The following is a 25,375-nucleotide window of genomic DNA, read 5'->3' on the forward strand; positions in this document are numbered from 1 at the left end:
AGGCATGCCTTTAGAATTTGGCAGCCCACAAAATAGAATAAATGAAAAGAGTCTTTTTTTTAGAGCGTTTCCCCTTCATTAGAGTCGCCAATCTAATCTACTTTTCATTAATTTGGGCCTAATCAGTGTGAGAGGTATTCAGAATAATCTGTGAGCTCTTTCACCCTGCATACCTGTATTTGAATTACACTTTGTACTTTGTCAGAACAGTTTCAAATGTCTTAGAGTAATTGGGTCTCTTTTTTTTTCTTTAAAAAAAAAAAAAAAAAAAAACCTTTAATAATCTTAGGATTCAGAACAGAGCGTATAGGCCCAGCCTTGATTCGCTGTTCAAAGGTAAACATCAGTTGCAATCCATCAAATTTGCAATTCAAACAAGGCCTCTTCCCTGGAAAAAAAAAAAAAATCAAAATAACATACCCTGCCACAATGACAACACTGAACCTGGCTCGTCCCTCACGAAACAATTAATTCCAAGCGGGATTTCAGGACGTTAAACGGTTAGTAAATAAATAAAAAAAAAAAAGACACATTTTCTCTGAGCTCGCTAGGGGGAAAGAAACACAGCGACTCCCTCCTCCCAGTTCAGCCTTGACAAATGCTGGGGTGTGTGCTGACTCTACCCACATTCCTGGGGAGACAGATGGTGGCGCGCAGGACACTGGGAGGACTGGGAGGAATTGTTCAAACAGCCCCAACCTTCAAAGATCAAGCAGGGAGAGTCGGGGGCCCCGCCAAGCGCCGGAGAGGGACCCCACCGCTCGTATGTTGCTGAGTTGCATAAACAAACAGCAACAGCTGCTTCGGTGCCTCCCCCCCCCCTCCCACCTCCACCATCCCCTTACTTCCCCCTTGAGGACCCCTGCCCGGTAAAGTTTAGTCTCGCCACCACTGCTAATAAGGCACAATCGCTCTGCACTCTTAATTGTGAATGGCACCGGCAAAATGCTCCATCTCTCCTTCGTGGCTCGTTGTCAGTGTGAACGCCACCACTGCTGGTTGTGGGCGGGGACCCGACTAGAGGTTTGCATATGTATAACCTCTAATTAGTCATATTTCGGCTAATTGGTTAAGAGGAGGAGGAGTATTAATGCTTGTAAACATACGAGGCAGAACAGCAGAGCACATGTTTACCTATCGTGACATTATTCTTTATGTTAATCTGATTGCTCCTCCTGACTTAGTTGTTAATTGCCAAACGTACACATGACTACATGTTTTGATTTTCTCTGTCACGTCAAACAGGAACTGATATATTTTACATTTGTGGTTGGAACAGGAAAAGATGGTGCTTGAGCCACAGATGAGTGAGAAGACAAAGAAAAGAGCGCCACCTGCAGAAAACGCATCCACAAAAGAGGGGAAAAAAAAAAATCAAACGAGTAAGACATCAATCTCAACCTCATCTCGAGGATTACCGCTTAAACAATCCAGCTAATTTACAAATCAAGATAACCGGCTTTGTGGAAGGACCTGCGCTGCGTGAATAGGAGCCTTTGGCCATTGACTCGACTCTGGAGGGGAGCAGCAGCAGCAGCATTGTAATACGAGGATTGGGACGGCGGCTCGCTCGGCCGGCCCATCTGCTCACGTTTACACCCAGCTGGTAGATCAGGTGAAAGTGCTGGCTGCTGACATCTGATCAAATCAGCCACAGTCTGAGCCTGTCATTCTCGCTTCAGAGAGCGCAACACAACAGCAACACGACCCGGGAGTGAACGCCGCAGAGCGTCCAGGCACATGATCTCATCTGTTATTGGCTTTTATTTTTTACATTACCCAAGTGGTCCTTGTGGAGGAACTTAAAACAAAACAAAACAAAACCGTGACTCTAATTCTCCTTCTCCTTTAAACAACTTGCGGTCAGAAAGTAACAAAAAAGGGTCAGGCTTTTGATCACTTTTCGACCTTGTTTTTCCTGAAGGTTTCAGATTATTCCTTCTCAAAGTCCTCAGCATAAGTTCATCTTTTTTAATTAGCAGAAATTCGAGCCACAAGAAACCACATTTCAGTGTGTGTCTAAATGAGAGAAGGAAACCCGCTGCATTTCAGAGATGGACTTGAGGTTTTCAAAACAAATTCCTGACTTATAATCATCCCTCAGAGCACAAATACAGACTCCATCTACTTTAAAATTTACTGCTCCAATTTTAGTTCACTGAGAAGTTGTAATTATTCCCTCAATGTGCGAAAACTCTGAATGCATTTTTTTTTTTTTTTTTTTTGCCACAATCTATCTCACCCCACATCCTCAACTTAAAGCTGACAAGCGAGTTAAACACCCGTGACTGCTGGATGTGTTTTCACCTCACAGGACTTTAAGGTGATTCATGCTAACTGCCAACAGATTCACATTATATTTCAGACATATAGCATATAAATCGCTTGAGAAAATTCAAGTATACACAGATGTTTATGCAGTGCATGAAATTAGAAGCGGGGGTGGGGCTGTGGGTGGGGGTTGATGGAGTACTACGACTGCAGGCTGCACCAGCAGAACATTAAAGGCCAGGAGTGAAGAGAAGTTAAGGAGCTGATAAAAATTTCCAAATTGGAAATTCACACAATCATTCGATCGTGAACACGAGACTGGAAAATCATATCAGGGAGGGCCATCAAAAAACCATTTAGGGCCTCAATTAAAGTTATTACCATTAAAGGATCTGCATCTTCAAAATGCCATGAAAAATTAATAATGATTGCCAATCAGAAAAAATGATCTCTCTTCTGCGAGGGACCAGAGCACATTAGAAACGAGATGAGGGGGGACAGTGAGGAGGAAATAAGATACAAAAAAAAAACAAAAAACAGAAAGCGAAGGGAAGGATGAAGAAGAAGAGGAGGAAACAAATTCAAATCCCCCTAACCTGATCCCTCGCAGGCTTGTGTGTGGCCATATGCCGCTCAAGCTGAGTGCGGTAAGCAAACGTGTAGTTGCACAGGGGGCAGGCGAAGTTCTCCTCGTTCTTCTCATGGCGGTACTTGATGTGCTCCTTCAGCGATGTCAAACGCTTGTAGCCCCGGTCGCAGTAGGGGCAGGTCAACAGTTGGGCGAAGGCATCTGGCGTTCCAGGTGGCAGGTCTGCACGGGAGACAGCGGGAGAAGGGGTGGGGGAGGTGGGGGTGGGGGGACGGGGGGAAGGAAGGGGAAGGGAAAGCGGGCCAAAAGGTCAGCGAATCAATGGCAGCTAACGGGCGGGCTGCCCAGGAGTGGTATGGGAGTTATCTCTGCAATCTGCTCCACATGAGAGCCACAGTGTCAGGCTGGCATCCGCTGCACTACGACCTCCTCCCGACTCCTCACACACACACACTCGAACTGCTTCACAGACAGACCTCACACACACATGGTACTGTATGTACACAAGCACATGCAAAATCCTATGCTGACAAACTCACACTCACACACACACACACACACACAATTCCCCATACTCTCCTAATTGCTTTAAACAGCCCTCACTTTTTAATGCCATTCCTGCTGACACGTTCATCGCGTCTGCAGCATGAATCATGAGCTCATTCCTATTCAGCCCCCCGTTTTTCTCCCCCCGGGGAGCTTCAGAGGTGCACTATCTGATTTCAAGCCCCTGCCCAGCTGTTGCTTAAGACTGTAGGTAAACACCGAGGCATCCGGTGAATCTGTGGGACCAACAGCTGCCCGGTCGTGTCAGCCGGACGAGCTGCTGCTCTGCCCAGACTCCTTCTGGCTCCCTCGCTCTTTCTGCTTTTCTGTCTAACCTTTGCTGGTACAAGCTGAGCAGACGCGTTCTGCCACTGCAACACTGAGGCTCCAAGAGGAGGCCGAATTTAATATGATTGTATTAAATCTAACGTTAAATGGGTGGCATAAAATCCTAATCTGTCCATGGGTCGCTTATCGTTTTAAAACTGTCAACACTGACTTCGGTTCAGAGAAGAAACATTTTCAACATTTTAATTTATTTTTTATGTGCTTTAACGCGAGGTTGTGTAACCTTTAAAAGAAGAATGTTTTCCTCTAAGAAATTACAAGTTTAATTAACAAGAAATAAAATGTGACTTCAACACAATGTGGTGTTTTGCTGCTGCAGCCTTTTAATATCTGGTATTACGGTGGCTAATGTCAGCTAACCCAAGCTGACTTTAGACAGATATTGCTGTACTTGGCCACAGTGTTTCTTGCTTTAACACGGCTTAACGCTAACTAAAGCTAAAGCCCGGACGTGTCTGATCAAAGATGGCAGCACTCGTATCCCGGATGTCCTGGCTTCACTTTTGTTTTGTGGGAGGAAGTGGTGACGTGTGGTTAATCTTTACAGATGTGGTTGGAAACTGTCCTGACCTCTGACCCCTTAGAGATATTTAGTACTTAATGTTATCTTTGACTTCTGACAGGTTTAATTGGAGTTTTTATTCACTTACTAACCTCAACATCAAACTGTTTCTAAAGCAACCCGGACGTTTAGCGCTTTGTTGTCTGCGCCTCCTGCCCTAACTTATCATTGGTCTCTATGACGACCCCTCGCACCGACTCCTGACAGGGCTCGTACCGTTCTCCTCTGGACCGGTGGCCTCCGGCGTGCCCAGGCGGGACAGCTCCTCCGGGGCTTCTGGGTAGATGATGGCGGTGTCGCCCCGCTGCAGGTACTCGGCGATGCTCACCACGTGACTGTCGCCGTCATCCAGCTTCCGCTTGGCGAAAAAGTCCTCGAACTCTGAAGTGCAATCGACGCTCTTGACTGAAAGGCAAGGAGGGAGGGAGGGAAGGGAGAGGAAGAGGGAGGGAGAGAGAGAGAGAGAGACGGTGAAGGAGGAGACCAACAGAGAAGGAGGGGGAGGAATGAATTGGATTCTTTTCTTCCCCTGAGAAATGTCTTACAGGAGGATATTGGGAACATCTTGGTGGAAATGCGATGAGGACAGCCACCCTAAAACATTGCAGCAGTGCTTTGGGGAGAATACATCTAAATTATGGGTTTGCTTGTCACGCCATGCGGGCTAAAATAAGAATTGTAACTTAATCCGGCCAAAAGTTAGAGATAAACACGCTACCATGAGCTGCTGAGGAACAAAGTGTTGTAAAAGAAAAGAAAAAAAAAGTCCTCACTGACTGAATGTGCTCATGACATAAAATCAGATTTTGAGTTTAGGACTGTGAAATAAAAAAGGAAAACCCTCTCAAACACATCTACATACACAAGCCCGGCTTAATCAGCAACAGAGCCACGTTTCTCTGTATCGACTTTCACATATAAGGTCAATCAAGAGACTGTGGCTTTTGTTGATTCTGTGTTGAACAGATTACCGGGGCCAAGCCACAAACCAGCACACACACAAAAAAAAAACAAAAAAAGAAAAAAGACAGAGAGAGAGAGAGAGAGAGAGAGAGAGACATGCTTTGCCATAGCTGAGCAGAATGTATCTTAAGCCAGCCAAAGTGCTGAGGCCACACAATGCGTTTTCTCAAATTATTTCCCAGTCCCTTCTCTTCAGGGAAACTCTTAAGCTGCAGTGTGGAGATAGCTGCCTCCAAAAACAAACCGGAGCTAAAAGAAATCAGCAGCCTTCATTAGTCAAGGGGATGGCCGACTTTCAAAACACACACACACACACATACACACACACACTCGCTCTCACACACTGTTTACAACCTGAAGAAATTCTGGAGGCTATTTGGCTGTGTCAAACCAAAAACCGAGTGACGTCTCATCAGGCTTCATCCCCGCCGTTAATTAGGCTTTTAGACTGTGAGCCAAGGTGAGGTTTAAAGAGCGATTTGTTAGGCCGTGATGACTTGGCGGTCCAATTTGCGAAAGGTCAAGGTAGTAGATATTTGGTTGTCAAAAATGGCAGCGAAATGTCATCAGTGCCAATGGATCACTTTTGATAACTGTGATGGCCTAATATACAGTTCTCATTAGAAGCTTCTTTTTGAAGAACGCTAAGCTAATTGTGAGAGACTGAATGTTGTGATAATAGTGTTCTTAAGCTGTTATTTAAGACTGACTGATGATTGGCCAGGGTGCGGCTTGGTGCAATCAGTTTCTGGACCTCAACCGAAAAACCTTCGGGGTAATGAAATGTTTATTTTACTTTCAGTCATGCAAACTAGCAGGCTTCTCTGAACGTTCAGCTGAATAAAACCAGCACTTTTTCTTCACTTTTGCTGTTTTCCATCATCCTGTGCGAAAAATATAAACGTAAAATGTTTCTGTGGGGAGAAGGGACGGACTTTTCTTCCAGTGGAGGAGGAAATCACCTGGATCAAAGCGCGCTTTGGCACCGGGACGTGATCAAACTGCTCATGTCTTTAAATAAAATCACATGTGATCTAGTGGCGGGGAGCTTCCACAGCGCTGCCGCAGTATTGTTTCCAAAACTTCTTTAAGCAGTCGAAATGGAAAACATTTGCTGCGTTTGAATTTTCAGAACAGAGAGGGGAGGGTGGGGTGGGGGGAAGAAGAAGGCGAAAACACCACGGCGAGCAAAGAGTCATAGTAATTAGAGCTGAAGGGAGGGTTTTGAGGCAGAGCAGCGTGGCGTTCTGTGGGGTGCTTTGGTTTACCATAACAGCATCCAGGGCCAATTGTCGGGGTGGCCAGGATGATATCATGGAAGGGAGGGGGGTGTGGCCGCAAATCAGCTTTGGTGGCTTTAATGAAAAATGGCAGGTAGGGTTCGGTTCCACCAGGAGCAGGCAACGGGACACAAACACACTGAGAGTCGCTCGCTGCCTATAAACACACAGGGATTTGTCTTGGTGGCCAGCAGGAAAAGATTTCCCTTTAATTAAAGCTCACAGTTTGTGTATGCAATTGTTTTGTTGTTATTCTAAAGAAGCGGTTGCCAACTTGTGGCCACAAGATAAATCTAATCACGAGATGATTAATAGGATAAAAAAGCCGCAAAAGGCAGTTTCCGTCTGCACACAGTCTTTGTACAAAATGCTGGACCGCCGGGCTGCTTTGAACATAAGGATTTCTGTTGTATTCAGAAGACAAGAGTCTGACTTTCCACTGTACCTCCAGAGCCTCTGTGTCTTTGGACAGACTTAAGCAAACTGCGACGAGAGGCGGCAAGTTGCTTCATTTCAAGAGGTCACAAGCCAAAAAGATTGGGACAGACTGTTTTAAAGCATGTTGCAATGTGGGTAAGAGGGACCCAAAGTCAGTGCAGGGGGAAAAGAGCAAAACACCAGCAGAATCATCAGCAGTCAACTCACCTGTACCGTTTCCAACTGCCTGCAAAGTGGCATCAGGCCCCAGGGCGTCAAAATCATCTTTTATTTCATCTGCACAGAAACACAAGGAGAAGAAAAGAAGGGAGAGAAGGGGAAGGGAAGGGAAGGGAAGGGGGGGTGAGTACCTCAATGTACCATCCAAACCAACAAACACTGACAATGAGGCCTTTAAGCAGAAGGTATGGAGAAAGCAATAAAGGCACCGCTGTGCATCGCAGTGCGCTGCAGCTTTGTTCGGCATGCTTAATGAATGCTATCATCTGGGCCAGACAGTGACTTATTTACCTTTAACATGACAACAAGCGGCGGGGGAGGCAAAGAAAGCTTCAATCGCCAAACAGAGCGATTAAATACAACACGGAGCACATCCACCTGAGCAATCACAGAGCTCCAGCCAACACGCAGGCTGAGCTTATTACTCCCTGGCTGTGACGCTGCTGCAATCCTCTGCATGCAGGATCACGCTTGTTTTATCATATGTCATTTGGTGGATGCTTTTATCCAAAGCTGCTCCGAGTACTGCGAGTGCACACGTTTTTTTGATTTGCCACAACCCCCCTCGCAGAGACGCAGTGCCTTGCTACTGACTAAAAAGAATACAACCCTTAACCACAAATTAATACTTTTAGTTGCACAAAAGTTTCTCAGGGGCAGAGCTGCTCTGGAGGCAGAAATAACCTCATTGGTTGAGGTAAACCTCAGGTGGGTGGAGACAATGTTCTCTGGTAAAGCATGTAAGACTTCAAACCAGAAGGCAGCTATTATTTTGAAGCCTTACACTCGTGATGCTTCAGGGGAAAAAACTGCCTGGCTGAATTGTCCTGGCTCCAGGTTGAGAACCACCCATTTGAATCTGAGATGTTATGCCATGCAAGTTTTTGCTTCCAAATGCGAGAGATTTACAGCAACCAATCAGTCTGAGAAAGCCTGGCTCAGAGAAATGTTTGAATTTCAGTTTAAGCAGAACAGGTTCTTACTGCCCATCAGGATAATGGCACCCAGCACCCAGCAGATATTGTCCTGGCACAGGTGAGCAGGCTGTAAATAACCGGTGGATTGACAGGCTCATAAACAAACCCTCTTCTGACAAATTAATCTCCCCCCACCACCACCACCACCACCACCACCACGGTCGACGGGAGGACACTGACCGGACAATCAGCTTAAAGAGTCCCTGGTCCCTCCTTCTTGCCTCGTCGGTAAAAATTAAATCAAGGTGCTTCCGAGAACACGGGGGCTTTGTACTTTCTTTTTTTTTTTAAAAAACGAACAAAAAACCTGCATTGTGTGTCTTGCACGCATCTGTTCTTGCTCTGCTGCTCTTGCAAGGACATTACAAGTGTTGCATTGTGAAGATTTTATTTTTTTTTTTTTTAACCAGTCCACAGCAGGATCTGATGTATCTGACTCTCCCATGGCTATAAACCAGGATGAGCAACCTGGCTGAGAAATCACAGGAGAGCTGGTGGGTGTGCTGTTCATAATAATGCTATCCTGGTCGCATTGCACTGCACAAAAGCAACGTGAATTTTTAGTTTTAGCTGAAAACAATGGGCTTAGTAGATGTGGAGTGATTTAATTTCTTGAAATTAAAGATCTGGCTTCTGCGGTGAAATGATAAAACCCCTTGTCAATGGCTTCACAGAATAATGACAGACTCTTCTGGATGGTATGTCCGAGTTTAACTTTCCCTTTGCTTGGAGTTTTTGTTTCCCTTTTTATTCCCCCTCCTGTACATTTGATTGCACGTCTGCCAAGCAGCTTCTAAACCACAGTGGCAGTATGAGAAAATAAATGGGTTTTAAATGACATAAATTAAGCTACGACAAAACAAAACAAAACAGATATACATATATATACATATATACATATATATACATATATATATATATATATATATATATATATAAATCCTCCACCACAGATTAAAATATACCCACAAGTATCAGATATCAGCATGCATGACCCCCCCCCACCCACCCGTTGGCGCTAAAGACGGTCAAAACTCCCTTGCATTTCTGTGTCCTCGTAGGCACCCTGTTAGCTCTGGGTAATTAAATTTGGCTGCATACTTTTGGTCTGACGCAAGGGGGATGACCAGTGGGATTTACAGGCCCTCCACTCTCCCCTATTTACCTTGGAAAACTTTTGTTATCTGTGGTCTGAAGGGAGGGACATCTGCTTCCAGTAGGAGGTAGACTAATACCACGAACACCTCGCTGGCCCGGCCTCTGGCACACATACGTGCACAAATCCCTGCCAGTCCTGCGCTATGTTCAAATGGGACAAAGTGTCATTGTGGTGACTTGAGTCATTCTATAGTAAGGGGGTGGGGGAGGGCAGGCCTCCTTCACACACAGATTTAATAAGAAGACCAATTTCATGGCTTTACCTCTTTGAACATCTAAAAGATTTCAGAACATGTTTGAATGTAAAAAAGAAAAACACAACATGGAAAAAAAGAAGGATCCGATTTCTTCTGCAGTCATTTGTGCCACAAAAATGTGCCTATTCTTGGTAGGCTCCACTGACTGCAGGAAAAGTGTGTTTTGTCAGTCGTGAATCACAGAAGACCTGAGGCGGTAACGTACACACCTCCTTGCAGAGCCATGTCGGGCTTTGAGAGCCCAGTCTGGACTCAGGAGGAGTCCCGAATACCTTGGCCTGACCATAATTCCACTTATTTTCATAGCAGCTCTGATGCTGTTTATTTTGAAAACATTCCTATTTTTATGGTGGGTCACCGCAGTCGCTTTAAAGTTCTGCCTTTGTGCGTTCAGCCACATTTATCCTGCCTGGTATGCACACAATGGATTCACAGTCACACACGAAACAAGCTTTGATTAAAACAGGTTTTGAAAAGCTGGTGCCATCGCTGTCAATAGCAGATATTTTGTGTCAGTGTTCCACTGCGTCTCCAGCCAAAGCAGACAGTGTTTTCCGTCTGAATCTTACTCTTGGCAGGGAGGAAAAGCATCTGAAACGCTGCACTTACTGAAAAACATGGGAAACTCCTGGATGCACCAGGTGCTGAAATGACAAATTAATAACTGCAAAACTTGATCAGTGTGCAAAGAAAACACAAACAACAGTTTTATGAAAAACAGAAGGCCATGTTTGGAAAAGTGTGTCATGAGGATGCAGCAAACCTGCGGGGAAAAAAGTGGGATTTGCACAGGCTGTGATTGCTGCAACGTTAAGTCAGAAATCCTGCTGACGCCCCGGAGGAGAGTTTAAAAAGGGCAAAGGGAGAAAGCAGGTGATTTATTTGAAAATGTCTGTCAGTGATAATGATGTCATGCTTTCCAGCACATCGCGTCCAGCCTCACTGTGGGATGAAGGAATGTCAAGGACAACGCCAGACACAAGACTGTGATTGTGCCCTGGAATCAGAAGAGGCTCTGCGATAAACCCTTCGATTTCTTCCTTACATGCAGCAGTTGTGTCTCACAGTCATGTGGGCTGTGCCGCTCCAGACGACGCCAAAGCCTCGCAGCGCATGAAAACGAGCCCTGAAACTGCTCGGTCGTGCTTTTGGGCGACCTCAGTCCCCACATTTCGTGTGCTTTTACAGTAATTCCTGCACTTCTGTGGACCTGCAGTCGCTTCCACTCGCCCACACCTCTTAAGACCTGTGCAGAAACTCTTGACAGGGGAGTGACGAGCAAATCAGTCCGAGTAGGAGGGGGGTGCGCTAGCTTATCTCAGGCCTAAGTTATGTGCTGAGGTATCACTGTAGACACTTAGGCACCGAGGAAGGAAAAAAAAAAAAAATACAGGCTGGGAAACACAGCACCCGCAAGATTGGGAAAGAGACTCCCAAACGCTCTAATGAACTTGACTTGCTCTCCGAAATATGTCAGACACTTTATCACACAAGAAGCATATTATCTGGGAATTGCAACATAGTTGAATTACAGACATTATGGCACCGCAGGTCTTTATCAAATAAACAATTACCGTATGCAACGACAGCTTGTTTATCCTTTATCTTGATTTATTTACCAAACTGTCTTTTCTTTCTCCCTCCCTCCCCTCACGGAGCCAATATGAACTGTTATTTAGGAGAGGCAAATGTTGATACCCGCTAAAGTTTTTTTTCATCCCTAATAAATGTGCAATTTTCCCCCATATTAAAATTTAAGACTGCTGAATGTTCCTCCGTTTTTCGGCACCGTGCACAGCTAGTTCATTAGCAGAAATGAATAGCGAAGCCCAGCTCATTTAAATTGGCTGTCTTACATGACTTCTCGCCATACTCTGTTCCTGTCACATGCTTCCAAGAATCATTGACTCTTATTATACATGTAAATGGCTATCATAAAAATAAAAATTTCATTTAAGATTGTTAATGACTTTTTGCAGCAGTCTGGCTTCCTTTAATGATTATACCCTGCCCCCTAATTAAAAGTATTTATCTTTCAAGCATCCGTGACTGGGGCCCCCACAATCGGAGTTGCTCAACAAAAGACGATAAGTCAGTCAAGTTTGCGAAGGCATCACCTGCGAGGGATTAGGCAGCTTGCTGGGGAGGAGGTGGAGTACCATAAACACTGATACAGTTTGAAACGCCGGACCGCATTCTCACCTCCCGGCGCTTTTCATTTTCTGCAGCTCGCAGGCTTTTCTTTTTTGCAAGATTTTTATACGTTACTGTAAATATTTTTTTGTTGTTTGGCTCAGAGCGGGACTCTTCTCTAAGCATGAACCAAATGGTCTCTGTCGCTCACAAAGAAACTGTTTATCACGTCTGTCTGCTGAGGGAGCGTCGTCGGGGCTTCACCGTCAGACCTGGCTCAAGCAGTGTTTGCAAGATGCTTCGTGAGGTTTGTTTAAGTCTACTCGGGCACCAGATGGGTGGGGTTTATGGCATCAGACGACACCAAGAGTGGCAGGATGCGCACACACTCGCTATGAAGTATCTTAAAGTCAGCTTAGCGGTTGCTGTTGTTGTCGTCTTTTTCGTTTTTTGATTGACATCTCACCTGAAGCCCACACATCTGGTAAAGCTGATCGAACAGAAGCTGTTCAGATCTGTGAGAGATGCTGAAAAACAATTCGAGTAATTTTATCATTGTTTTATTTTATGATGCGCCTCTTAATGTGGAGCTTTTCGCACAGGAGTGCAGGTCAGGTTTCTTAGATAGCAAGGCGTGTCATTTTGGAACAGATTACAGATTTGGCTTCACAAACATTTCTTTGAGGATCTGACTGGTTGTGAACCTCAATGAGCAGAGCCACAACTCGCAAAACCCCAGCGGAAAACCCAAATATAATCACCAGCTTACAGTTTAACTCCTCCCACTGAGGTTCACCTCAACCAGTAAATTCTCTGCACCATCTGAGTCGAGACACTCACCAGTACCGTCGACCGAGGCGCTCAGCATGTCGTTGTCAGGCCAGATGTGCTCCACGCCGCTGTCCCGCATCTCGTCGTCCTCCTCCTCCTTGGTCAGCAGGCTGTGGCTCTCGGCCCGCGGCGAGGCCTCCGGGTTGGTGAGGCTGGCGGGGCTGCCCGTGCCGTTGATCAGAGGGTCTTCCTCGGACACCGGCAGCTTGTCCTCCTCCTCGGTCTCCGAGCCCGTCTCCACCACATTCTCGTAGTTCAGAGCTGCGACAGGCGGAGAGACAAAGTCTGGTCAGTACAGGAGAGTTTTAGCGCGGCGGCGATCCTTATGATTGAGCTCTGACACGAGTGTCACTCGTGGATCGTCTCAAGATTTTCTAAACGTTTGGTCATGCCAGTCATTACCGGCTGCTTGAAACGTTATTGAGGAATGCAGGCAGACACTAATTTGGACATGTGGAGTGTCAGCTCAAACTCCACACATAAACGACATGAAAAATGAAAAGGGATTTCGACTTGTTTTGAAAATTGAGGTTTTATTCCCAGATTAAAAAGGTCAGCCTACATCACTGCTCGGCCCGAGGCGTAAGCGCTTTATTTATTTATCTATTTATTATTTTGTGGGTTACACCCCAATTACAGCATCCGCGACTGGAATCTGTGACTGAACTGCAGCGGTGGGCAGACAGCTGTCGAGGAGATACGAGCCAAAATAGCCACTAATTTTCAGTCCTGCTCACATGCCTCGGATGCCAACGAGCTGCACCTCTCAGGACGGCTCTGCTCCAGAGCATACCGGTCACGTTTGGGATGCTCCACATGGCACACATGATGCTACAAATGTTGTTGCCATGCATACAAAAGGTTTAACCTATAGTAATTTAGATTATTCATCAAATGTACCCCTCGGATGTCTTTGCATTTGCATTGTCAGTGAACCGTGAACATGCATATAAATGTTTTCTAACATATGAAAATATGGAGACACGACAGGGCCTTGAGGCCTACTGAGTGCACACACTAAGGAAGATACCACACACACACACACACTCAAAATCCAGAGCAACATCAGCAGGGCCTGCCCGCTTCCACAACACTCAACTCCCAGACATATGCCGGCTTTTCTTAAAATAGACGGCCTGTAAATAGGGGCTGTGAACTCAATCAAAGGTGGCTCACGTGCAAATTAGTCACCACCATCGACTTGGTAGGCTCTCAGCGCGCACTCGCCGCGGCGTAAATCGTAAATGCATACAAGGACACGAGAAGACTTATTGGAGGAGTGCAGATGGAGGCGAGCCAGAAGCATGGCATCACATGGGGACACACCTCATTGGCAGCTTGCGCAAGAATGTTCTGCGGTAAGAGCCAATCATGGGAGGGCCCAGAGTTTGAGCCACCACAGTGAAGAGGTGGAGGCCTGTTTTTTAATGTGCTTTGGTTGAATTTATGTTCCTGAGTAATAAAAAAAAGCTGCAGCAAGCTCATAAGTCAACAGATTTATATCGAACAGCTCTGAGATTCCGTGTCATGCTTTATTTGTACATAAATAGAGTATAATATGCAAAACGCCTTACATTGTGACCCTGTAAGGAATCATTTCAGGCCTCAAAGTGTCCCTGCCTCTAGAAGTTTCCCATATTCAAGAGCAGCCACCAGATAAAGTTGATGCACGGCATTTCTGAAGACATTATACATATGAAAAGATAAGCCTCCCCACATCTCCTCCTAACACGTATCCGTACGATTGACTGGTCTGCACTTGCCTTCAGCGAACAACTGCACAACAGGTGCAAATTAAAATGAAAACAGGGCTTTCAAACGTGGGAGGGGAGGCAGAGGGGGAGGAGGGTGGCAGGCAGGCAGGCAGGCAGGCATGAGGGGGGAGGAGGACGAGGAGGAGGAGGAGGAGGGTGGGAGTGCAGTGACCTGCCTCGAATACCAATCGACGGAAGAAACAAAACCTTTTCAAGAGGTGTGATCACAAGGGTTTAGGCAAGTTCAGACTCAGTAATGCTCCTTGGAGATGACAAAAAAGGCAACCGATCCTGGAGACCCACGAGTGGAGAGAGACGTTAGGAATTCCTGGGTGGTCCACATCCACCTTGGTACCATTCATATTGTGCCTTTATATCAAACTGAAAGAGGAAAAGGCTCGACCAGTTTAAGTTTACATCTGGACGATCATTCAAAATCAATTCGTCAAACTTCTCTCTCAACTCGACGTCCCTTCGAAACAACAAAAGCATCACGTCGGAATTCACCTCCCGGTGCCCCTTCACCCCTGAGGTTTTGAACTTTTCTCAGCAATGTCTCATCAGCTCTGTGTCCCCCAACTTCCAGAGGAGGGGGCAGCCACACGAGGCTGGTAGAACAATAGGCCAAGAGGCTTGGGAAGCTATCAACCCGTCGCTGTGAACCTGATCTCTGGCTGCAGATTCAATGACGGCAGAGCAGGGGCCGGCTGAATGAAATTATCTAAGGCTGGACAGGTTTTAAAGGGCCCATTCTTCCCCAATAAAAGGAGCGAGGGAGCTTCTTTTTGTTTAGCAACACGTCCACTGCGGCAACGCACACCGTTCTGACTTTCCCACAAAGGGAATGCAGCGCTGTGGGCCGCCACCAACTTCTCAGGGCACGACTGAGAATTCAAATCCTGCGGAAGCAAAGTGGAGTTTTCATCGTGTTTTTGTCACCAGCTTGCACCACTTTCCATCTTCTGCAGCATTTTTTTCCTCATCTCTAGTGACGTCTTGCTCTTGAGTTTCTCAACAAATTTAAATGCGGGGGCGTTGAACTGTCTCTGAAAGCTACAGTACACGCAACCCCCCCCCAAACGTCAGCTGTCTCCTCCGCATTCAACATATACCTCCAAGAAGGCAAAATGACAGTGGGGTGCTTGTCAAGTCAAATGCGTAGTATTAACGTCGAGAAAGCCGCCATTGTTTAGGTGCCACCACTGACAAGAGCCTCTCCCTCTCCGAGCATGAAGCATCTATTGGTATTGTGTCACGCAACAAAGTAATTCTAACCTACTAATATTCTGCAGGCAGTTATTTCGTCCCCCCACCGAACCTCACTCCTAATCAGCCTTTTGTGTTGCCGAGGAGAGAGAGAAAAGACAAAGAAAAGATAATGTTTACTCCTCAAATGCCTCTTTCTCTCCTTTTCTTACCTTAAGTGTCATCCTCGACAAAAGCAATTACGGCTGACGTTTTACAAACTCCTGCTACCTGTTTGCTTCTGCTTTCTTCTCTCCTCTCCGTCGCTTTTTTTAATCTCTCCCACATTTCAGGTAAATAAAAGGAGCCTCTTTGAGTTGAGTTTTTCAGATAATTAAAATGACACATGTAACAGCGCAATTCTTGCTTAATATCAGGTTTTAAACTATCTGACATAACCCTTTCACAGGCCTGGCATTATTCTGTCACTCACAAAAAAAGTACAGAGGGGAGAGCAATATTGTGTATTGATTAGGATGGCGGTGACAGCCTGAGAGAGAACCAGAGAGAAAGTCTTATTAAAATTTTAGCATTTATTTGATGAAGATAAATAAAAAAAGAAAAAAAAAACAACAAAAAGAGCACAGGCAATACTTCAGCTGTGACAGTTTTATTCTGCAGATACTGAGAGGCCACTGGAATTAATTTAGTGCCGGGAAACAAACTCCAAATCAAAAATGATTACAAAATGATTATATTTACAAAACGTCAGGTTTGACAGTGAACAAATGGCTCCAGTGACCGAAAACGCCTTTAATGTCCCCTTTAATAATCGACTCCTGCAAAACCCAGAGACAACAACAGTTGTCCGACCACATGCTGCATTCAAAGACACCCACAGTCAGTCGGACGAATACGCGGGCACCAACTTGCACCTTTGATGTTGACCCCATGCATCTGTTTGTCAATAAAACTTTGGATGTATAGTACGTATGAATTCAATTTATTTCAAGCTGAGGGACAGAGACACAAAATAAACGAGTCGTTCAGAGCAGGGATTCTTTTAGGTCTCGGAGAAGTGATGAGGGCTTTATTTGGTCAAACTTCTCAAAGTTCAGTGTCATTAACGCTCCAAGACCGGATTTAAAGGTGCAACGTGGTCATATGTGTTGGTCAACATCCTTTCTTCAATAAATTTCAGGTGAAGCAAAGCTGCATTTTGCAATTTTGCAAAGACTTGCACAAATCACTACACTAGATGTCCAGCTCTTGGCAGCTACGGGGGTGGGGTGGGATGGGGGGGGTGGGATGTGGGGGGGGTGAAGGTTTCTCTCCAGTACCTAAAGGAAGCCGAGTTCAGAGTCGCTACACCTGCACTCTGCCGAGGAGAACCATTTCACAATGCTAACAAGTATAATCACATTTATTTAACGATCCCAAAGTAGTCGTCCAGCGCCCGGAGGAGGCTGCACTAAAAGCCCTTCCTGCTCGAGTCTCGGAGCCAGAGAGAAAGAGAGCTGTCTCTGTTCAGCGGGCCAACGGTGGAGGTGATCGCTGCGGGGGGAATGACTAACGCCCACGTTCGCGCTCTCACGCTAACCCCGGCTGACTTTTTAGTCGAGTGTCGAGGCTTAGCTCCAGGTGACACGCTCGGCCTCCTACGCCGATAATGAGCCAGGACATTCTCCCTATTGGACGATAACTGCTCACGCTCGCTCCCTGTCTCATGAATGTGAGCCAAGCGGATCACCTGGATGGCTGCGAGGGAGATGGGGAAGCAGGAGTGCTCTGTTATTGTGTGTGTGTGTGTGTGTGTGGGAGGGCATTAAGGTGGAAGCGAGGTCGCTGCCTTGTGGCTACGGCCAGCGGTAGCGGATTCTCATGGTGACCTTTTGTCTGCCCTTGTTCCTGTCTGCAACAGTTTAAGTACTTCCCCGGGTAAGTCTTACTCCTTCCTTCGTCTTCAGTGCAGTTGTTTCATTCTTACATTAACAACTAATTCTTTGCATGTTTATAAGGAGTCTTGACTGCTTTTTGGTTTTTCTTTTCCTTTTTGTAACCATTTTTTTAAATTAATTTTATTTATTCATACATTCGTGTAGTTGCCTTCAAAATAAGGCCCTTCGATTTGGATAAATAAAATTCAGATGAAGTTACAAAGACCCAATAGCTGAAATTTAAACAGATTTCTCGCAGCTAATCCCCAGGTAATGATTTTCCCTCAGACAGAAAGGGGCTACATTATCGCCGCTCGGGATTGAACCCGAGCCCGAGTCACGCCAGACAAAAGAATAGCAGACATGTTTGGATATTTTGTGCTATCTTGTCTCAGTATAATGGTGCGATCGAGCACAAGGGGCAAATCAGGGCCAAGTCGGTGAAAGGACGGTGGCAGAGGGCAAACAAAAGCTCTGAAAAGAGACAGAGAGAGAGTGAGGGGTGAGGGCCAGCGAGGGGAGGGGAGGGAGGGGGGGCGACTCGGGAGAGACGATGAATGGTGAAAACTCAGTGAAGTGTAAACGCAACCTGGGAGTATATGTGTGTGTCTGTCTGGGTACTGAGTGTGTGTGTGTGTGTGTGTGTGTGTGCAGAGGGGGATGGGTGTCGCTGACAAGTGAGAGTGTTTGACTGATAGGAGCTGATGAGGACAACACTGTTTTACAATTCACAATACAAATAGAGTCGACGATGCTAACTTTCTTCAGAGCTCAACAGCAGCACAAGGTGAGAAGCTACATGAGCGACAGTAACAAGGCCAGCGAGCCAAGGAAATTAAGCCCGACTACTTTCAAGCAGGATAATCAAAGTAATAAGCATTTTCCAGCAATTGTTGTCATGTGGAGCTGTAAAAACCTTTCCAACAGAGAACAAACAAAGTCCAAACCTGCAGATTTAAAGAGTCCTTTCACTGCATCTCTGGGGCAAACTCCCAAAACCACAACTACTAAGTACAAAAAGTCCAACAAGGTCATCACCATCAGTGGTCTAAAGCTCACATGCTCTCCTATGGAATGTAGGAGTGTTTACTGAAATGCATTTCACTATTTTAGGCAGCAAACAAGCAGGCATGTATCTCAATATGGCGGCCGAAGTCATGACACCATATTTACAGCTTGTTTTCTGAAATCTGCGGCTAAATATTTTAAAGCAGTGGGAATGTTAAAAACAATTTGTGACCGTTTGGGCTGACGAGGGAACTTCCAGTCGATCCGCCGCTGGGTTTTGTCCGCGAGGAGAGCCTCGCAGCAGCGCTGACTCTAATTCAATTAAAGTCCCATTTATTTGCCGAGGAGGCCCGAGCAACAGGCTGGGGAGGGCGAGGGAGGCACAGAAAGCTTCAAGGTTTGCACAACAGCTCAGAGGTCCCACCTTTGCTGGGTCCTGCATGGATTCACCATCTGTGCCCCCCCACCCCCCTCCTCCTCCTCCTCCCCCCCCCTCCCCCAGTTCACACATGTTCCTGCCTCCAACAAATGTTCGAAGTAAACCAACCCCTCCATCCTCCTCCTCCTCCTCGTCACACAAGCCAAAGAAGAAGAATAAAAAAGACACACAAAAGCTTCCCCTGGCTGCCCTCAGGACTCCCAGGCCAGGGGAGTGGGAGGGAGAATTCAGAGAAGAAGAACAGAGGAGGAAAATGTTGGTCGGGAAGAGGGGGAGGAACTGTGTGTGTGTGTGTGTGTGTGTGTGTGTGGAGGGAGGGGAGGTTGGAGATGTATATTTTTTATCCCAGCTCAGGTGAGCTTCCCTTTGCCTCCTGATGTTACCCTGACACACGTCAAGCAACGGGAAGAGGGGGGGAAAAAAACGGTTAAAATTAGAAAATTTAATTTATTTGATAATTTCCCAGAATAATTAGAGTTAATATGGGTTAATTAATATGCAAATCTCTCAGCAGATGTTCGGCAGCAAGGCTGCGTGCGGCTGAGGAAAAACAGCCCCCTTCTACTTTCTCCTGCCTGGTTTTGGCTGTCAGTTATTGGGCCGTAATTACTGTAACTAACCAAATACACACACACACACACTGAGGAGGGGGGGTAGGAAACGTTTGCTGGGTGAACCGCTTCCAGTTTTTGAGTCGTCGCAGGCAAAGCGGTGCTTCTCACACACATAAGAGAGACCATCGCTAATTTCCCCTTCACTATAAAGGCCCTTTTTATGCTCCGAGCTGAATGAATGCAGCGAGTAGTTTAAACTGTTTGAAATTTGCTGGGCTTTGTGTTTGTGTGTGTGTGTGTGTGTGTGTGTGTATGCCGATGTATTAACGTGAAGACGCGGCAGCGGGAGCACCTGCACGTTAACATCGAGCAGAAAACACGCAGATGTGTGGAATCCGTCCCGCCATAATAAAAGGATGGACACGTGTTTACATGCAGCTGAATTCTAATGCCATAAACATGCATACGTGAGTGAAGTTGCAGTACTTTTTAAAATTTCTTCCAAATAAAATTGAAAATAAAACACAATTCAGTTGCTGTTGATGTTTTTGCTCACTATAGTTTTTAGACTGCTGATTTATTTTGATAAGTTCACTCATAAGTTCAATAATTTAATCAGTCAATGAACAGAAAATTAACAGAAACGAAAGTGATTGATTATTGAAGACATTTAAAAAAGACAAAAGAAAAAAGTTCACGGGTTTGCTTCTCTGATGTGGACATTTAGTTTAGTTTTACATTCAGTTTAAAGATGTCACATTGACAATCAGCATTTTTCACCGACTAAATAACCGATCAATTAATCAAATAATAATAATAAGACTTTGACAGTGATGATGATCACTAGTTGCAGCCCTAAACTGAAGACTTTGTCTCCTCTGGTTTGTCTTCCTGCGGGAGGAGGGGACGGTTACCTTTAATAGAAAGATTTAATTCATGAATTCTTCCCTGGGGAGGAAGAAAAATATAAGAGCCTATCTCAAGGTGCTTGCCAGGGTTCTCCTGTGGTCAGCTCTCTCCAATAATAATGTGTTTCCGATAGCAGCGAGTGTGTGTGTGTGTGTGTGTGTGTGTGTGTGTGTGTGAAAAGCTGAGACTGTTATCTAAATCGTCCCTCTTTCTCTACGGCCCAGAGTCTCTCTCTCTCTCTCCCCCTCTTTCTCTCTTTTCCTTTCCACTCCTCCTCCTGCCCAGTCTCAAAGGGACACCGTGGCTCAATGCCACAAGTCCACGCCCCAGCCTACACACACACACACACACACACACACACACACACACACACACACACACACACACACCCCTACATGTAGGACACAGAACATGCGTTCGTGAAAATAGAATCGCAAACACACATGACGAAACGGCATGTGGAATATTTTTATAAATAGAAACGCAGGCTTTCACACATGTAAAGAACACACTGGTGCACACACACACACACACACACACACACACTCAGGTGGTGGAAAATGCTGACATGGCCTCATATCAGGTTAGATTTTGAGGTGGGACGAGGAGCTGGCGCCAAATTGATAGTCACAGCCTTTTGTTATCAGGTCCTACTGTGTAACATTGGAACCTGACTTCGTGTGTGTGTGTGTGTGTGTGTGTGTGTGTGTGTGAGGCAGAAAGCCCCATGAGAGCCGGTGTGGCCTTGCAGTACTTTGTGCGCAGCGCCACCATGATAACACATCTGCTTTGGGTTCATCTGTTTATGAATCACTCTTATCTGCCCTGGAAGTGCTACAACGCTGCTGCTGTGTGTGTGTGTGTGTGCGTGTGTGTGTTTCTGGGTGTAAGTGTGAGTGTGTGGGAGTGTGCATCTGTGCTCCTGTGTACCTCAGTGTGTGTGTTTCTCTGCTGGCTTGTGTCATTGTGAGTATTTACAAGAGAGGAAAACAGGGAGACGAGGAGGGAGGAGAAGATTTCCTTCTGATTGAGGATGAGGACGGAAACAAATCACAACACGCACCAAACTTCATTTAGATTTTCACATACTTTAAGCAGCTGCAATGCAGGCCAACAGCTCAGAGCCAACACTACGATATGATAAAAACTAAACAAAATACCAGTCTGGTCAAGCATGCAACAACTTTTCAAAACTTGAATCCATATTGAGGATATCCAGAATCGTATCCTGCCCGAAATTCATCTCGACTTTCAGAAGCTGCTGGAAGCAGATGCACCAACCACAGAAAAGGAACCCAAAAGTCAAGTGTGTGTGTGACAGGGCACATGCCGTCCGGACAGGTGGTGTCTCACCTTCCAAGTGCACCTGTGTGGAAACTCTTTTCTTTGCAGCACAGAGAAACTAAATCCAGCAATTCTTCATCGCTGACGGCCCACACGTGCCTCGTTTTAATAAAAAAGAATCTATAAAAATAAATTACTTGCACTAAGTATATGCAAATTCAAATGTAAGCAATCATTGCAAAATTAATTTTGCCAGAACTGATTAAAAGCTTTAATAAATCTATATACAGTATTGCGCCAATCTGATATTGTAAATTTATTACGCTCCCTGTAAGATTAATTAGAAAGCTACGGTAACATATTGCACTGCCAGGCCAGATTACTGTACTTTTTTGTTAATAACAGTTAAGCAGAACCTGAGCCGTAATTACCGGCTAACACAAGCTTTTGATGCTGATTTCCTACACCAGGAGGAGAGAGAATGAGATCCAGACAGGAAAAAAAAGAAACAAATGAAGGCTTCTTTTCTCAATGCATCTATTTTGGAAAAAAAAAAAGAAAAGAAAAAAGAATTAATCACTGCTTGAAGTTCATCTTTCATGCCGGCTGAAAGATTTCGTTTTGGGAACTGAATTAAAGAGTGTCCTCATTTGGTCTGTGAATTGAGCAAGGCACCAACACTGCCAGCGTTCAGGGTTTAACTCCCACACGCGTCTCCAAAAACAATTGATAATCAATTCCTGGTTCATTTTTCTTTCTTTCTGTTCTGAAAGTATTTTTTCCCTCTCCAAGCTCGCCACCTTACAGCTGCTGCAGAGACATCAGAGAGGTTACATTTATCCCAGACTCCTTCACCTTTTTCCTCAGACACCAAAACTGTGGAGCAGGCGGCCAGATAGCAGCGAAAACAACCGGTTTGATCTGGCCAAGGTTGTTTTGCATTCCTGTCCGCGGCGACGGGGCCATGGCCACGTTTATCTCGGCAAAACAGCACCTGAGAGCTAAAACAACCATTTCTCACCGACACTCCGGCCTCGACGCTCCTCAAAAGCAACAAGAAGGGAGTTTGTGTGAAGTCTTCCCGACGAAATGTCTGCTTGTTACGTCCCTTTGTGACAAGACGATGACCACTTCTGTCTTTGTGTGCCTTTAATATAAGCGTAGTGGTAGACTGAGACTGACAGTGACAAGGAACAACAGGACAGAGTGAGACCTCTCGCTGTCATAAAACTCTACCAGTCACCAGCTGTTTAAAGGTCGATCAGAGTGTGTGTGTGTGTGTGTGTGTGTGTGTTCAGGGGGAATGGAGGTGGGGATGGGGGGAGTCAAACAGGGACCTCAGATGGACTGAAGAGATCAGACAGGATGAACTGAGGAGGAAAAGGGGGGTGGGGGTGCATGGGTCCAGGTGAGGGGCCACAGGAGGGTGAGGAGGAGGAGGAGGAGGGAGGGGGCGAGGAGGCTCGAGTCCTCTTCTTCCTCTCTGGTCTGAGCCAATCTGGGGGCCCGGGGCCTCATTCACATGGTAATGAGAGTGTAAAATCACATCTGTTACCTCCACCGCCACACACACACACACACACACACACACACACACACACACACACACACACACAGCAGATCTTTGTCACCTGAATAGCATCCCCACCAGGTATCAAACAAGCACCAGGAAATGGGTGTGTGTGTGTGTGTGTGTGTGTATGTGTCTGCCTCATCCCCAGCAGGCAACCGGCAAACTGGGCTCTCCAATCAGTAAATGACACACACACACACACACACAGACGCGCACACACACACACACACACACACTGGAGAGGTGGCCTGGGCCCTTGCAGAGAGGGAGAGCCCTCTGGAGAAAGGCGACTCTGTCTGACACTGTTACCAAGTTCCCAATTAGCTACCAGCCAGCCACAAGGAGGAGGAGGAGGAGAAGGAGGGGGAGGGGGATGTACAGGGGAGGAGGGGGGTGGAGTTTGGACAGACAGACGGGAAGGGGGGGGATAGCTTATTGTCACGGCGACGACTTGAGTGTCCAAAACCATCTCCTGGAACTCATTTTCCCCCCACACTGGACATCATTTTTCAGTCACATCTCGACTCGTTTCATGAAATCAGGCTGCTGTTCCCAACTGAGAGCCACATGTGGAGCTCCCACAGAGGCCTTTAAGTTTATGAAGCCTTTAGGCTGCCACAGTACCCTCGAGCAAGGCTATGGGATAAGTTGAAGATAGATACGTTCAGGGATTGAAGGATTTCAGTTCAGTTCGTGGCCTTTTTATAATCGCCAGCTGCAAGTAAGATTTTGCACACCTTCCTATTTACCACCACATCTGCGTACGTGTGTGTGTGTGTGTGTGTGTGTGTTGGACAGCGCTAGCGGCAAGGTACGCCAGGTGTAAGACAGCAGCGAGATGACACAACTTAACCTCTCTCTCGATCTCGGTAAACGGCACAAACAGGCAGCGCTGCAGTCGGAGGCCCCAGAGCCCATGACTTATACATGATGTGGGTGGGAGTAAACAGGAGCAGACTGAGGCATTTTGTTTCCTTTTTTCCCTCCTGCCAGTTGCATTTTTTTATCATGTTGTACCTGTCTTTCTTATCTAGCTGCAGGAGGGCGAAAACTACACTTTTAATTACATGGTGGGAGTTGAGGCTGGAAGGAGGAGGGAGAGCAGGAGGGGGTGATGTGGATACCGAAGGCTCTTTCACATACTGTGCTACACCTTAATAAGAAAGCCTGGACCTTAAGTGGAGAGTTCAAAACGGCAACCACCTTCCTGTTTACAGGTGTAACGTTTCATACATCCACTTATTTGATTAGTTACTGTCTTTAAGAGCAAAATTAATACTCGAATTACCCCGCTAACGTTATATTTTCAATGCAGCGTGTCGATCACGTGCAAAAATGAGCAAAGAAATGCTCGATTAGATTAAATGAAGGAGCGTAACCTGAATCCATGCAGGGAAAAATAAAAAGAAAGGTTACCCCTGGATGAAAATTTAAATTTCTCTCCATCACCGTAGACGGCAGATTCTCGATCATGTGTGTGTGTACACGGCTTACATAATTGAGTGGCATGACGTGAATGGCTGCAACACACACACACACATTCACACACACTCCGCGGTCTCCATATACTGTAAGTAAAAAGGAAATTTTGATCTAAGGCTTTTTCCCCCCACCTACCCTTGGGTTCTGCCTCCCCGTGTTTCTGTCAATCCTCTCCTTTTTTTGATCAGTGGCTTGAAAGAGTCGAGCATGTGTGAGTGCTCAGGTACCTGGGGTACGCCGAGGTGCTAATTAGCTCGGCAGGATAATTGATGTGTAGATTACACCGTTGAACAAATGCTCTGACTTGTTTGTTCTTCGCACTTCTCAGCCTTCGCGCGAGGAGGAAAAAAAGAAAAAAAAGGAAAAACCTCCTCTGCAGCACCTCCCACTCCCCTTTTACCTCAGCCCTAATGAACAATTTACCTGGCTTGTAAAGGAGGTGGTTAAGCCTGCCAAGGCAGAGGGAAAACAAAGAGCCGGGTTGCACTGGAGTTCATTTCCCACAGGTGGAACTGCTGTCTCCTGTGCTTCAAGACCTGCTTCTATTCCCTGGTGTTAGCAAGGCTGGCTGTGGAAGAACAGTGTGTGTATACGCTTTGCCAAACCCTGAAGGAGAGGATGGCGAGCATACATAATTCCAAAAGGGAAACAATTTAAAAAATGAAAGAGCATGCCATT

General features: G+C 46.0%; 1 protein-coding gene across 4 annotated transcripts in view; it reads right to left on the reverse strand.

The window, feature by feature from the left end:
* The window catches only part of zeb2b (zinc finger E-box binding homeobox 2b), an 86,165-nt gene that overhangs the window by 9,294 nt on the left and 51,496 nt on the right, over positions 1-25,375 (reverse strand). For 2 of the 4 annotated variants that reach the window (XM_046382921.1, XM_046382924.1), the window contains 4 exons: positions 12,582-12,833; positions 7,205-7,273; positions 4,533-4,721; positions 2,868-3,082 (listed from right to left, as the gene is read on the reverse strand). In XM_046382921.1, coding sequence (XP_046238877.1) covers positions 2,868-3,082; positions 4,533-4,721; positions 7,205-7,273; positions 12,582-12,833 — 725 coding nt within the window. Of the gene's footprint in view, positions 1-2,867; positions 3,083-4,532; positions 4,722-7,204; positions 7,274-12,581; positions 12,839-25,375 lie in introns of all 4 variants that reach the window. The other 2 variants (XM_046382920.1, XM_046382923.1) reach the window with 2 other exon arrangements.

Source organism: Scatophagus argus, chromosome 24 (assembly GCF_020382885.2).
Source record: "Scatophagus argus isolate fScaArg1 chromosome 24, fScaArg1.pri, whole genome shotgun sequence".
Lineage (NCBI taxonomy): Eukaryota > Metazoa > Chordata > Actinopteri > Scatophagidae > Scatophagus > Scatophagus argus.